The sequence below is a fragment of the Brachyhypopomus gauderio genome, chromosome 13, assembly GCF_052324685.1.
Source record: "Brachyhypopomus gauderio isolate BG-103 chromosome 13, BGAUD_0.2, whole genome shotgun sequence".
Lineage (NCBI taxonomy): Eukaryota > Metazoa > Chordata > Actinopteri > Gymnotiformes > Hypopomidae > Brachyhypopomus > Brachyhypopomus gauderio.
In genome coordinates, this window is record NC_135223.1 from 22,241,546 (window position 1) to 22,257,704 (window position 16,159).

General features: G+C 37.0%; 1 protein-coding gene across 2 annotated transcripts; it reads right to left on the reverse strand.

Moving 5' to 3' along the window:
• Window positions 1–123: 123 nt before the first annotated feature.
• Window positions 124–14,992, reverse strand: csf3r (colony stimulating factor 3 receptor). 2 transcript variants are annotated; one of them, XM_076971783.1, is made up of 17 exons: window positions 14,869–14,992; window positions 9,812–9,902; window positions 9,512–9,586; window positions 8,882–9,018; window positions 7,036–7,168; window positions 6,680–6,843; window positions 6,353–6,513; window positions 5,563–5,713; window positions 4,744–4,826; window positions 4,223–4,430; window positions 3,908–4,081; window positions 3,715–3,813; window positions 3,145–3,288; window positions 2,924–3,061; window positions 2,695–2,788; window positions 2,527–2,608; window positions 124–2,147 (listed from the first exon to the last, which is right to left on the reverse strand). In XM_076971783.1, the coding sequence occupies exons 3-17, from the start codon at window positions 9,526–9,528 to the stop codon at window positions 1,674–1,676; spliced, it is 2,259 nt and encodes a 752-aa protein (XP_076827898.1). In that variant the 5' UTR covers window positions 9,529–9,586; window positions 9,812–9,902; window positions 14,869–14,992; the 3' UTR covers window positions 124–1,673. The 2 variants fall into 2 exon arrangements, with proteins under 2 accessions (XP_076827898.1, XP_076827897.1); XM_076971782.1 differs by having other exon boundaries at window positions 8,882–9,178.
• Between the last annotated feature and the right edge of the window lie 1,167 nt (window positions 14,993–16,159).

Genomic DNA, 16,159 nt, shown 5'->3' on the forward strand with positions numbered 1-16,159 from the left:
ACTACATTATATATATATATATATATATATATATATATATATATATATATATATATATATATATATATATATATATATATATATATAATATTCACTTGGACAACAATGAGATATAGTCAGCTATATAATCAGAAAGTAGAATTTCTTTATTGCAGCCATTACTAAAAGCCATATTACTAAGTAAATAAGTAAATTTTGTTTATATAGCATATTTAAAGTCAAAGTTATTTACAATAAATGAGCAGGTTTGTCCCACTATCAGTGTAGCTCTCGCCCTCTAAATTCAGAAGACGAATTGGCATCACTACACACAATAAGCATAGCACGTCAATACTTTACAATCACTATTAGTCTTTATCTTAAGCCGAGACCATAGGGCAGTCAGAAATGTGAGGCTGACCTTAAAGATATTGCAGGAGCATATAGGCAAAGCATGTTCATTGTGTGTAGGTGGTGGTCCATTTAATGGCCATTTAATTACATTTAAAAACAATCAAAGCCACCTTGTATTGGATTCTGCAATAAACTGTAAGTCAATATAGGGAGACTAGGTCTAGAGTAATTTGAACTCCTTTCTTTGTATCAGTTTGGATGGCAGTAGTTTGTACTAGCTGACAATGAACAAGATACATTTAACTGAGACTTAGATACAACATTACATTAATCCAATACTGTAATATTTTAACTCAGAGGCAAAATAATCTTGCCAAGATTTTAACTGTGTTTTAACAAAGGATGGTATAGAGCCTAGATTTCCCAGAAAGCTCCCGCAGGCTGTAGGAGGATCAAAAATGAAAAAAAAAAACTTTAATTTTAGTAATTTTAGCTGTTGGCCATCCCATTTTAAATTACATTAACACATTAAGCCTTTTTTCCATATACCGATTTGCAAGTTTTAAGGAATTGCTTTGCACAGCTGATGAAGAACCTCTGCCAGAAACATATGTTAAAATGCACAAGAACATTAATACAAAATATAATACAAAGCAAAGAAAAAATATTACAATCTAGAGTGAACCGGAAATGTAGGAATACATAGTGTTGCTCTGTAGCAAGGCTGGTATAGATTTTGGCTATAGTACACAGCATATAACAAACCTGCTTGCCTCAAAGCAAAATTATGGTGGATGATTTAAAAAATCAAATTATATAGGTCACTGAATGGTCTGATAACCAATCACATGTGACATGCTCCAAATGCAGTGCAGTGTAGGTCCAACTACAGTCAACTACTGCAGTGCCTTACTGTCCACAAGTTACCACAAGTTAATCTACATGTATTTAGGTAATTGCAGTATTAACATCTAAATAACAGCTTGTGCTGTAGTTAGAGACTGTGAGAACACTGCAACCAAAGTTCACGTACAGTTGCAGCATCCGCTTTTCAAAACAAATGACTGAATCTTTAGTGACGTACATAGTCTACAGTTGGAGTAACGTGGTGAACGTGATGTCCAGTGAGTTGCCTCAAAACATCAGCTGGCACACGTTTCAAACATTCTTGCTGCTAATCATGGTGCAACAATAAAGAAAACCAATGTGTTTGTATTTCACAATAATGTCTATATATTGCATAGATTTCCAACATTTCAAATGACTTAAAAGTGATTTATACAGTATTTCATAACTACATGTTCACATATGACAGTGTTAAATCTCTTTTGAATTTACATCTAATTGTGGGTCTCTAAGGATCTGAGCATAGGGAAATCTTCCAAAAGTGAATCTTGTAATTCTTCAGTTTTTAAATTCTCCTGATGCGTAGAAAAGTGGCCAACCGCAGACACATCCATGTGAGCGGACATCTCAAATGGAGAAGGACTGGAAGGTTCCTCCTCCCCCAGGAGAGGCTGTGTGGAGTCGGAGCGCACGTAAGCTGGTGGAGGGCCCGGCTGGCTCCGGTATGCACCAGCAAACACCACCGTAGCATAAGACACAGACTCACTCAGCTGCTCTGAGTTATAGGGTCCTGAATCACGGGAAGAGTCAGTGTGGCCTTCGTCAGCTTTGCCCCTGTCATATGTCCACTTGTTGCTCCTGAGTTTCTCATCTTCCTCCCAAAGCTCACTCTCAGGCAAGCTCAGAAGACTAAAATGGGAGAGATACACCAACACGGGTTCCTTGACTTCTTTAAAGGTGGGCATATCCTTTGGGGGGAAAAACAAGATAGATTATCTATATTATCTAAATATAGGACAATTTCATTTTATTATACAGTAAAGAAATATACTGGTTAGAAATATTCAATCCGTTTGTGAAAAATTCTAGTCCAGTTCAGTTTTCAAAACAGACAAATTAGACCAAATAAATTAGGCAAAAGCTAAAATTAAAGGTCACTCTGACTTCTGGAATCTCATTAACAGTTATTCATTTAGCCACTTGGATTGTGTGCTGATTTGCTAATTACATTTATGACCTTTTTAAAATTATAGAACAATTTACATGATGTAGCGTGATATAGCGTGATATAGTTCTTGGTAATGCCTTTATGCTTATGACAAAAACTAGCAGCAAAATTGAACATACTGTCAGTGAATCAGCAGTCGTCCATTTTTTAATACTGCTGTTGGCTGGATCAGGAATCATTGGCCAAAGGATTTTTTTCAAGCTGTGATAGACCAACAATATTGTATTTTAAAATGGCTCTCGCAATGACAGAACATACAATATCATCAATACATTTTAGTGACTCACCATTTATTATTACTGAGGCAGGAAAATGCACCAATGAAGAGAAGAATCAGTGCGACACATGCTGACACCAGAATCAAGACTAATTCAAAGGAATCTGGGAAACACATGTTTATGGTTTCATGAATATTTGAACAACAAGAGAGAACTAATCTTTTTAAAAAGTAAGTGATAAAAACTAATCAATTAATGTAAAGTAATTAAGCTTAAAATATATTTTAAAATCAGGTACCAATAGCTGGGGCTTGCATTGTGACAATGGATCCATTTAGACTTCCTCCACTTGTACTAGTCATGAGGAGGAATTCATACATAGAGAAAGGACGCAGATCTTTCAAAATAACACTTGTCTTGGTCCCAACGTCTAGAACTTAACGATAAAGACACACCACAGTCAGTGGAAGAGCCATCTTATAGGAAGCAAAAGCAATATACTTTTTTTATACAATATACCTCTGGTGTTGTTCTTTTCATCCCAGTAGAACACTTTATAGCCAGTAATGAATCCATTCCTTTCTTGCAACGGGATTTCATCCCAGAAAAGCTCAATATATGGTCTGAACTCTCTAAACTTCAGGTTTGGAGATACAGAGGGGGCTAAGATCATAGAGAAAACAGATTTAAGCTACTAAAGGAGCTTTTCTATTTTGTAATCATAATAGTGATAATATTCTTCAGAACATTGATGCACACTTTTTTGAATTCACACCAAAACCAGTATTAGGTTACTAAGGGAGCTTATTTTATTTTGTAGTAATAATAACAATAATAACAACATTAATACTCTTCAAATGTATGCATACCTTGCATGAATTCATAGCAAATCAGTATTAAGAAAACTAAAAGAGTTTAAAAAAATTTTGAAAGAGTAATAATGCTATACAGAAAATATACGCACTTTGCATGAATTCATAGCAAGACCAGGGCCACTAGAGGGAAGTATTGTGCCATTAACTAGTTCACCGTACACATTTTACATCAGTTTTGTTTTTTCCCCCATCACAATTTGTAGATGAGACTAACCTTTCTCTCTTGTGTATGCCATGATAGTGGAGTTCTGACAGATCCCTTCTTTATATTTAGTATACAGAGAAAAGTCAAAAGGCTTGTAAGGCTCAAGTCCTAAAATGTAATATCAAAACAATAGCAATGTTTAGCATGTGTAGTTGGTAAACATTAATGAATTATGTTAAAATCATTTGATTTTGTTCTGTACCTGGTACTACCAAGCTAGTCTGATTTTTGTCCAGAATTTCGAAGGAGATGGAATCAGCGGCTTCCTCCCATGAAACTCTCCACTCTAGCACATAACCGGTACAGCCTGTCCATTCTACCAGAGCTGTCTCCTCAGATTGTGGTACCACATGTAAATTACAAGACTGGTCTAGTTCTGGGAAACGGACAAAGGCAGATTAATCAAATCATCAACAAACCAAAATCAGCTTACTCCTATTTGCTCTGGAGATTTACACTTTAGTTAAACACAAATAAAAGAGGGGTAGAAGGCAATGCATCTAAGTGCAACAGCTACCTTTTCTCCTGTACACCGTCACGTGAGTAGAGCTAGATTCTCCTGCTGCGTTCATGGCTGAGAGGTAGACCTTTCTGACACCTACAGGTAGCTGGAAAGTGCAGTGCTGCAGTTCTGTGACACGCACTCTCTCCCTCCTGCTGGGTGTCCTCATGAATGACACGATGTAAGACACATTCATGCTGTTGGCACGGAACTGCAGCGATGGCTGACATAGACAGAGTGTTACATGCCACATGCACAGAGCATTACAGAGCATTGTCACATAATGAGCGGTGGTACATTTTCCTAAGTCGCTTAGAAAATACATGATACTCCACAGAGGTAGCCATGAAATGCACGACACATGTTATGCACGACACAGCTCGTTCTAGACACTGTTATCAGGTTCACTGATTTTCCTAATAATCCAAAATATGAAAACTGAAGAGTTTTCAAGAGATAGATGTCTTTGCTCCATGAACCAGAGCAGCCCTTCTCAAACGCAGCTCTGTGAGGTGTTTTATTTGTTTGGTTCTCACCTTCCACAGCAGCTGCGCTGTGTAATGTTTGTTTACTGGAGGTCCTAGTAGCTTTAGCCATGTGACAAGTCGGCCAGTAGGAGCTGAAAGAGATCAGTCGATTCAACACACATCAGTACTTCAAGGCTTTTAGCATTTATCAAGCACTACAGGTGATTAAGTGGAGCTTTTAGAAACACTATAGTATGGTCTGTTCTCATCACCTCTTAAACTAAATATTTTTATTTAGAGCGATACATTTGGGTTTGATAAAGCCCTGGCATGAGTAAGTACTATGAAAGCATAAGTCATGTGGGCAGTCTAAGATAGATGTGAGCAACATTCATTGATCTCATTTATTTGAGACATGCCTATTGGTATATTCTTGTTTTACAGCAAGTAGCTGCTAAGCAAATTCACAGTATAAAATATCAATATTTTATACTCAAGGACTCAAATAAAAAGGATGATTAAACTGACTCCAAAGCACGTCAACCAACCCAGCCCTGCAGTTTCTTGCTGCTTTTTTAATCTCTCCCTGAGATTTCTGAGGCCGCTTCTATTCGCTAGTCCATATGTCACGCTCTGGTACTGCTGTGCCACATTGATGGGAGAAATTTGACTTTAAATTACATCCAACTGCCAAAGGGTGGTGACTGATTGTTATAATTCAAATTATAAAGCATCCCTTGCTACACAGAAGGTGCTTCAACCTCAGAAGCTGATATGAAGTGTTTCAGGCAACAGCAAGCATGCTTCCTACGAAAACTTCAGACTAAGACTTCACGACTGCCCATCTCTCTCCAACAAACGTAACAAGGATAAAATAATCTGACGCACCTTTCATACGTGTCGTAGCCTTTGTGGGATGGCTCCACTCGCTCCACGGGCCACCGTCATACTTTATCCTCATGCTGGACTGATACATCATCCCATGAAGCAAACCACACACCTCAACTGTGTTACCAGGTCTGGCTTTCCCAGAGATTACCTACAGGAAATAATCAGAACAGCAGAAATCAACATGTACATCTGGCCTTTGCCAGTCATATTTCAAATATCTGCAGTGATTGTAATGTTATTAATCAATATGTTTTTTCAACTATATGGCAAAGTAGATTATTTTTAAACTGCCATTGAGTGTATTATTATGATAAACAATAATTTCTGTGTTTTTGTGATCTCCCTTTGTTGACAGATGGGTAAGTGATATGGCATTACAAAATGTTTGAAGCATGGATGAATTCATAAGCACTTCAAATCTGAATAAACGTCTTTATATATTGATTTATTCATAAGTACAAATAATTCAAGTACTCTTCTTACATAGAAATATCTTTTCATATTTGTTATACAGTGTCACACTTTGGAAGACACCCAGCAGTTAGACCTCCAAGTCACTTCCCAATGCCCAATCTCATTTATTGATTGTGCTCACCTGTTTCCTCTTCCTCCACTATTCATACCCACAAGAGTGTAAAACCTGCACTTAGTTTGTGCTACTCTTCATTAGCTCATGCTTCTACCTGCTTTATGCTGCTTTAATGTTAAAAAAACCTTTGTTGACATAGATATATTAAAACCCATAGAGGATGTGTGAAAATATTTGTGAGGTGTTAGCAAAGATGACCTGCTCGCTGCTTAATCCCTTGTTGTCCAAAGGTGTAAGTTTAATCTCCACATGTAGGGATCTAGTAATCCAGCTCTGACTCTGTGAGAGATGCCAGCCTTGTCCTAAGCATCCATACTTTACTGTTCCAACTCCTTGAATTTGTGGAGCATCAAGCTTGGCTATAAAATAAATAAATGACATAAAAGGAGTTTCGTAATATGATCACAACCAAAATTAGGAGTAACATGACAGCAATGCCACTATAGGCCACTATAGGTCACTATAGGTCACTATAGGCCACTATAGGTCACTATAGGCCACTATAGATCAGAATGCTAGTGGAACCTGTTTTCATGGGACATAATTCCTGGGTTTCAGAGGTGACACTGCCATAGGCATTGACCGCCATCACGTAAACTTGCATCGGGTTAAAGAATGTGAAGCCGGCACGTGGAACCCTGCAGAAGTGCTCGTCAGGTGCCGGAACACAGACAAACCTCTCAGAGTCACTGAAAGAAAATGATTAGCTTTATTGTCAATATTTAAACAGCTCTCATTATTCAATATTCTCATTGTTCATTATTATGTAAACATATGAATACAATTTTGGAGAAAGTGACTATATTACGATGACTGATAATAATGATTTTGTATTTTAGAAATGAGGACACAGAAAAGACACAATAATCCAACATAGATACCTGATTTCGATGTGTAGAGTGTAATTTGTTGATATGTCCAGAATTTTCTGACCTGGGTCCCACTTACACAACAGTGTGAATGGTTTAGTTAGATTTAATAGGCACGTCAGGTTCTGCGGGACAGGCGGGGGAGCTTTAAAGATAAATAGAATTGCAAACTGAGATTAGATGGCCATTTTCAAAAAGAAATTCTGTACAACACAAGTGTACTATGTGAGAAACTACTATAACTGCTCTATCAAAGTGTTGGCAGCTTATTCACCAGCTAGTATGACACAACAGAACTATAAAATATATTTCTGTATATTTAGACATGAATACATTAGTACATTAAAAACCCAGCCTGAAGTTCAATGACATTGGGAAATCTCCATGAAGACCAGAATCAAACTAAAGGATGAATGGAATGCTGGCCAGTTTTCTTGGAAAATTAAAGGAAAGTTATTCCATTTTACTCCAAGTAAGAAATATTGTTCTAATGTGCACTTTTTAGATTAATTAGATTCTCTGCATCCCAATGTGTTGTGTATGGAAGTCCTGAGGGGCAATGCAAAAATGTTTGAATGTACTCTGGAATAGGTTCTCCCACATTTGTCTACCTATTCTAGCTGTCCCAAAGGGTAACAAAAAATAATTTCTTGTGTTATGGAGTCAAATTTCTTCCCCTCCCTCTTCTATTCTACCTGCCCTGAAGAGAAAAAACTCTTAGCATGCTAACTGTTAGCCATTAGTTACTCTGTTTTCCCCTTAAACTATGGGCACTCTACAAAACTTTCAAAATTGTCATATAATTTTACTGTTCACACTACACAACTGAGAATCACAAGATGTGCCACTTCCTGAGTCTTTCTGAAAAAAAAACACATTAAGCGATACCATGTGTGAGAGTGATTGCTCTCTCTATAAAATAGTATCTATCTGTCTATAGATATATAGAGATACATATTCGTTTTTTGACAACCAGTCGCAGTTTTCAATTCATGCTTAAAATCTGACAGATTTCTCTTTTGTAACATAAAAAAGATTCAGTCTTTTCTCTCACAGGCAGCTACTCAGGTGCTTGTGCAGTCTCTTGTCATCTCAAAGCTACTACAACTTTCTACTTGCTGATCTTCCTCTATGTGCCATCAGACCTCAAGAACAGACAAGCACGACTAGTCGTCAATCTACCCGAATCTGACGTCACTTCACTGCTGCATTTTCTACATTGGCTTCCTCTAGCTGGCCGCATCAGATATAAAAACTCTGATGCTTGCCTACAAAGCCAAAATTGGACCAGCTCCTCCATACATGATGGTAGTGGTCTAAGCCCAATATGTGTCTTGGATACTTTGAACGTCAAGTATGGCTCAGCTTCAAGACTAATCTCTGTTCTGGCTCCCAGATGGTGGAACAAACTTCCACTGTATGCACAGTGGAGTCCCTTGAAGTCTTCAAATGCAAACTGATGTAAATGTAAAATGTAAAATATATATATATATATATATATATATATATATCTGTCTATAGACTTTACTGTAAAGTTGTGACACCTCTGCATGGTTAAAACTGTAAACAAGTATATAAAGGTCATTCAGATTTTCTTGGCTTTTACTGGAAGGATAAAGGGTAAACTTTTCACAGCTAATGGCTAAAAGTTAGCATGCAAAAAATTTGCCATTTTGTTATTATTATTGTTACCCTTCAGGGCAATTAGAACAGGGAGAAAATAAATTATGGGAAAACTTTGACTGCAGAGCACACTTAATTTTTTATTTGTTTATTTTTTACGTTACTCTTCAGGGCGATTCAATAATTTCATATGCCAGGTTATCCACTGAGTAAACTAACATGAAAACATCCTCACATGATGCTTTGATCTCCAGGGCATCCACTACTTCACACACATCAGATAAGCAGATGCAGCACTCCAGCACTGCTCTTGCGTCTGTGAAGTTGGATATGAGGACTTCATATGTCCTTGTATCCTCATTGGTCATAGTGCTGTGGATAAAAATATTGTTCCTATACAGCTTCACATGAAACTCTCGGCCTTTTGTCAGCGGACATTCTTCTTTGATGTAACAGGAAGCTGTAACTGATGAGCCAAAAGGTACCACTGCTGATGGAGTGTGTACCTCAGCACATGAAGATGCTTGGACATCTTTAAGGAATAGCAGATATGAAAGGCTTAACTTTTAAACAGACAGATAATGTTCAGGTTTATGATTTGAAACAAATGAATGTAGATTTATGAAAGTACATTATTACAGTTAGCCATTAGCCATTCCCCTCCAACCAAGAATTGTGGTATATTCATAGTAACCTATTACATAAATCTTAACAGATTTGTAGATATTACACAAATCTGTGAACTGATGAACTGTGAACTTTGGTGAAATCCATCCAATATACAATACAGGATAAAACACTAGATTGTTCATCACTGTAGTTATGAGTAAAAGGTATCAAGAAAGAAAAACAAAAATTCTCTTACTTTCTTTGAATAAACATACAATTGTCCAGAGCAGAGCATGTACCAAGTTCCAACACAGTGCCATTATAACATTATCTGCAAGCCAGTCAAAATGCATAATGTTATTACATACTGTACACTACAACTTTTTCTCTTTCTACGATCTAAACCCTCCACAAAATTGGATGAAACCCAACAAAATTCAAAAGTACTCTTTATGTTTAGTGGCACAAAAATGCTAGAATATATAAATAACAGAGCCAGAGAAAGAACAAACATATACATGATCAAAAATGACAATATTGAGTGGAAGAAGCATACCATGTGTTAAAGCATTAGTCCTCACAGGGCAGGAACAGATTCTGTGTGTAGGATCCCTACGCTTACATGGCTGGTGTGTACGGTGATCCTCCTGAGAAGAGAGAGCGAGAACTTACAAACTTACTGGTTACTCCTAGGAGAGCACATTCCTCCTGGTTCTCTTTTGTGTGTTTCTCTCTTTCTGTTAGCTGTGTTGTGGTGTACCGTTAGCCCCATCCTAATACCCAGAAGCCAAACAGAGCAGGAAATGTCAGGCCGTTGTGCAACCTACTGGGAGGCACTCATCTCCTCCCCACAACTGTCTGTTGTCCCCCAACCATCCGTCCAGAAGGAGTTCATTAATTCAGTAACTTCACTCTCCATTATATCTTTATTGTTTTGTGGTTTGTATCATGTTTATGAGCAACACAGATTAACAAGGGGCAGGGGATGTGGCAATAGGTTGAGTATCAGATGTTAAATTCCAAATTGGTATTGTCTCACAGTGTGACAACCCTTCCTCAAGTGTGTGTATGTGTGTGTGTGTGTGTGTGTGTGTGTGTGTACAAGGTTGCGTCTCTATACTGTATGTGAGTGTGCATGTGTGTGAATTGTGGAAAGATGACAGTACAGAAGTTATATTCCATTATTTCTTATCAGTAGCTCACATAAAGACCTTCACTTCCCAGCATTCGCTTTTCAGCATTTCACCCTATTGCCGAGGCTAATTGCCTGGAGCTCCTAAATGAGCTTTGCACCCTGCCAGAGAGAGTGGAGTTATTATATTTGTAGTGATTTCTTTTTGTGAGAGCTTGGCATGTTGCTGCAGTACCATGATTTAATGTGCTTGTGAACACAAATGAGACAGGCAATTTCTCATTTTCCATTAACGGACCTCAGTATTGCTTTTGTTTTTTTTTTCCCCTTGATTTGCCTCCATGCATTTATTAACTGAAACGTTATCATATTAATGCAAATATGGCAGAGCATTACAAATGACATATACAGAAGTAGTATTTCAGGATGTCTGCTGCCATAAATTGCTTTGCTTGTTTCCATAAAATGAATTCATAAAAATAACAAGCAATAGGCTACAGAGTATGAAAATAGATGTTCTTTTGTAAATGGTTAGTGTCTACAGTGTGCTGCATGGGTTCACATTTTTTTTCCTGTTTTTGAACAGTTTTACTGTATTTCTCCCAGAAGGTATATGTAACTCATATGTTCTCTCTGTAGGTATATGTAGCCCATATGTTCTCTCTGAAGGTATATGTAACTCACAAGTTCTCTCTGAAGGTATATGTAACTCACAAGTTCTCTCTGAAGGTATATGTAACACATATGTTCTCTCTGAAGGTATATGTAGCCCATATGTTCTCTCTGAAGGTATATGTAACCCATATGTTCTCTCTGAAGGTATATATATCCTATATGTTCTCTCTGAAGGTATATGTAACTTATATGTTCTCTCTGAAGGTATATGTAACCCATATGTTCTCTCTGAAGGTATATGTAGCCCATATGTTTTCTCTGAAGGTATATGTAACCCATATGTTCTCTCTGAAGGTATATATATCCTATATGTTCTCTCTGAAGGTATATGTAGCCCATATGTTCTCTTTGAAGGTATATGTAACTCACAAGTTCTCTCTGAAGGTATATGTAACACATATGTTCTCTCTGAAGGTATATGTAGCCCATATGTTCTCTCTGAAGGTGTATATATCCTATATGTTCTCTCTGAAGGTATATGTAACTCATATGTTCTCTCTGAAGGTATATGTAACTCATATATTCTCTCTGAAGGTATATGTAACTCAAATGTTCTCTCTGAAGGTATTTTCTAACCCATAAATTCTTTCTGAAGGTATATGTAACACATATGTTCTCTCTGAAGGTATATGTAGCCCATATGTTCTCTCTGAAGGTATATATATCCTATATGTTCTCTCTGAAGGTATATGTTGCCCATATGTTCTCTCTGAAGGTATATGTAACTCATATGTTCTCTCTGAAGTTATTTTCTAACCCATAAATTCTTTCTGAAGGTGTATGTAACTCATATGTTCTCTCTGAAGGTACATATATCCTATATGTTCTCTCTGAAGGTATTTTCTAACCCATACGTTCTTTCTGAAGGTATATGTAACACATATGTTCTCTCTGAAGGTATATGTAGCCCATATGTTCTCTCTGAAGGTATATATATCCTATATGTTCTCTCTGAAGGTATATGTAACTTATATGTTCTTCCTGAAGGTATATGTAACTCATATATTCTCTCTGAAGGTATATGTAACTCATATGTTTTCTCTGAAGGTATATGTAACCATTATTTTCTCTGAAGGTATTTTCTAATCCATAAATTCTTTCTGAAGGTTTAAGTAAATCATATGTTCTCTCTGAAGGTATATATATCCTATATGTTCTCTCTGAATGTATTTTCTAATCCATAAGTTCTCTCTGAAGGTATATGTAGCCCATATGTTTTCTCTGAAGGTATATGTAGTCCATATGTTCTCTCTGAAGGTATATATATCCTATATGTTCTCTCTGAAGGTATATGTAACCCATATGTTCTCTCTGAAGGTATATGCAGTGTTGTATAAAGTATTCGAGACCCATACTTGAGTAAAAGTACAAGTACTCTATCACAACATTGACTTGAGTAGAAGTTGAAGTATTCTTTAAAAACTTTACTCAAGTAGAAGTACAGAAGTATTCAGCATTTTTTGTACTTAAGTATTGCAAGTAGTTTAGTCTAAAATTTATTACTCAAGTACTGAAAGTAAAAAGTACAAGTATTGTGTTTTGAATTAATTAAAGAGAGCCATCAAAGTTTGATTATCAATTCTTTTTATATATCACTTACAAATCAAAGATGTCAAAGATCACAAATACAAGTGTACAAGTGCAGATCACAAAGATCACAAATACAAGTGTACAAGTGCACAAATACTGTATGTACTTTAAAAACTGGGGTTAACACTTCGTACACAAAAAACAGATAACCTATGTCCCGCTACGTTGTAGGTTTGACGCAGAAGTACAAATTCGCCTTCATTTAGCTGAGAAAACGAGGTGTATTTTGGACGTAAAATCCGTCCGTCGGATTCTAAGGGTGAGCCTACTGCCCTGCGTTTACCCTCAATAAATGCCCATACCCTATAAAAACACTACACTATAAAAATGGACACATTAGTCAGCACGTCGCCTTCATTGCCAGCCAGGGCCGGCGCCACGGGGGGGCGAATGGGGGCCTTGCCCCCTCAGGCGAGGTGTCCCGCCCCCTCGATGTAAAAAATAAGACCCATTTTACAACAATCGCTACATGGTGCCCCCTCGGCCGCTCGACAATCGTTACACGCACCCACCCACCCCCCCGCTCAACAACAACTTACGTTCGCCCCCCCCCCCCCCTCCCCGCTCAATAACTTACGTTCGCCCCCCCGAAATTTTCTGACGCCCCCTCACTGTATATGTTCTGGCGCCGGCCCTGTTGCCAGCTAATGTTAAGTGAATTCTGCAGCACGCCATGAACATAATTAGGTTAGTTAGCTAAGATATCTAACCTAACTAGTGCTTACTGCGCTCTTCTGCTGTTACCAAACACGGTACCATTTCTTTTAATGAGATAAAAAGTGAATTATTTGGAATAATTTCGAATATATGTGTATTTGTATAAATATGTAAATTAAGCTGAAGGTGCTGGAAAATACTGAAAATGTACCTTCAAAGTGCCGTACAAGTGTATGAATTCCACCTTGTAACTTCACACGCACAAAACCGTGGTCAACGCGCATGGGGGGAGCCACCGCGATTGCGTCATTTTTGCCGCGCGGGCTCTTGCGCCAGTCACGACGTGTCAAGTGAACCTAGATTACGAAGCTCAAGTGTTCAGTGAAGGCAGCAGCAGAGTAAACGAGACGCGACCGGAGCATTCGCAGTTTTCTCATAAGACAGCCTGATCGCTTGACCCGGTGACAGCGCCAGCTAACATGTTTATAATTGTAACGAGTAACTATACAGCACGTAAAAAAATGTATCGGAGTAAAAGTATTAAACTGATGGAAAATATGTAGTGAAGTAAAAGTGGAAGTAGGAGAAAAAATAATACTCCAGTAAAGTACAGATACAGCATTTTAGTACTTAAGTACAGTAGCGAAGTCGTTTTACTTCGTTACTATACAACTCTGGGTATATGTAGCCCATATGTTTTCTCTGAAGGTATATATAACCTATATGTTCTCTCTGAAGATATATGTAGCCCATATGTTCTCTATGAAGGTATATGTAACCCATATGTTCTCTCTGAGGGTATATATAACCTATATGTTCTCTCTGAAGGTATATGTAGCCCATATGTTCTCTCTGAAGGTATATGTAACCCATTTGTTCTCTCTGAAGGTATATGTAGCCCTTTGTTTTTAACTACAAGAATGGCCTTAAGGTTTTTCCTTATATTAAGAAATTATATTACAGGAAACTTTCTCTGTTGTTCTCTTCCTTTCCTATCAACCCCCACTCTCAATGTTGCCTGCATTTTTGTAACCCACAAAAAATTACAAAATATTTGCTAGGCCTCGCTGTCCTATTTTAGAATCTAGGTCTAGTAGTGTGTGATTACTCAGTCACTGACGAAGAAGCACTACAAAATAATTCTTTTTTATATCCTCATTTCTGAGACAGCATGTTAGATTTTTCATTGCAGAATAAACAAAATGTGTATTATACTATACTACAGTCAGAAACACAGGAGTTTCTAAAAATAAGATAATGATGCTAAACACTCTTGGTATTATAGTAATAGTATTTAACAATTCAGTTCTCAGTGTTTGAATCAAATGTGTGGCAATTTACAAAAGCAAACCAGTCACTCTAAATAAAATAGTGAACATCCACAAACTAAAACTAAAAATAGTGTGGTGCATGTTATATCACATCACATCATGTCACAACAAGGCATAACATACATCTATCATTATTTGAATGAATCTGGAATACCACGAATGCAACTAAAAACAACATTGTATAAAATCGGATTGACAGATGTATATGTAATCACAGAAAACACTCACCACTTAAAGCACCAAGGCCTGGGAGTGTTTTCATTGTCTCTACGAACACACAGAGATGCTCCAGCTGTACTTCTGTATCCAGTGTAGCTTAAATTGCTGTTCAGTTGTCTGGAGAGATCACATGACTGTAAACTCCAGGAGAATAGAAGAAGAGGAAGCTGGTCTAAGATTGGGCTAACTAACATCACAAACAATGAAAAACTTTAGAAAAGACAATTTGATAATGAACTATATATTAAACGAAAACTATAATATAGAGTGTAGTGTCTAAATGGTAGGGAAACAACTTTTTAGATTTAAACAAAATGTTTTTTTATATATAAATAACTGTTACGATTAATTGTTAAATAAAATGTAATTAAACCTTCATTGCTGTATAGTTGATTGTAAAGAGAAGTACAAATTGGTTCTCAATGAATAATCATAGTACCTCCATTACATATTTGTTTTTTATTTCTTACGGCTCCTAAAGTACTACGTTTTAGAGCAAATTAAAGTTAGAGGCTATAGGAACTGTATTCATTATGTGCTATTAGTTTGCCATCCAGTGTCAACCATAGATGATTTGTTTCCCCTTCTGAGCCCTGGTTCCTCTCAAGGTTTCTTCTTCTTGCTCTCAGGGAGTTTTTCCTTGCGTGTCCTTGGTTTGCTCATTAAGGGCCTGGACCCAGAATTGCTAGAGTTGTAAAGCTGCTTTGTCAGTGAGTTGTAAAATGTGATATAGAAATAAATTTGAATTTGATTTAACTTTGTTAAAAATACCTTGTAGGTGTACATATATAACCTCTGCATTTCACGTTTTGTATTAGCTATTATTTGAACATTATTACTTGAAGAAGAAGTGTCTTACAAGAAATGTCAACTCTGAAAAGAAGAAGTGAGCTAAACTACTTAACAAACACAGGAAATGTTGTAAGTTCTGGGATGTTACATTGTTACAGCAGACACAGGGCGAGAGCATAAATCTTGGGTGTGAAAATAAATCTTAAATCTTAGTAAACGGTGCATTTGCTCTTCAGGGTATGACAGTCCGCTCATTAAATTCAGTTTATTAGCTCATTCAATTATGAAATGATTTTGTGTCAAGTTGTCTTATTTAAACAAATAAACTCGCCCACTAAACTGCCTGTTTTATAAGGAAAACATAACTGAAAGATTTGCTCTATGCTAATAAAATGCTAATCTAAAATGTGATTTGATTTTCCTGGGTGCTGGATGGAATGCTTTAAATGGTATATTACTTTGTGTACTTGGGCACTAGAGCTAACATAATACTAGCTGTATGTAAAAT

Bases quoted from the DNA above. Each gene is read 5' to 3' on its own strand.
- csf3r (XM_076971782.1), bottom strand. From the start codon at position 9,575: ATGGCACTGTGTTGGAACTTGGTACATGCTCTGCTCTGGACAATTGTA. The intron at 3,814-3,907 runs GTACAGAACAAA...ATTACATTTTAG, and splicing joins GACTAGCTTGGTAGTACCAG to GACTTGAGCCTTACAAGCCT. The intron at 2,148-2,526 runs GTATGTTCAATT...TTCCCCCCAAAG, and splicing joins CGACTGCTGATTCACTGACA to GATATGCCCACCTTTAAAGA.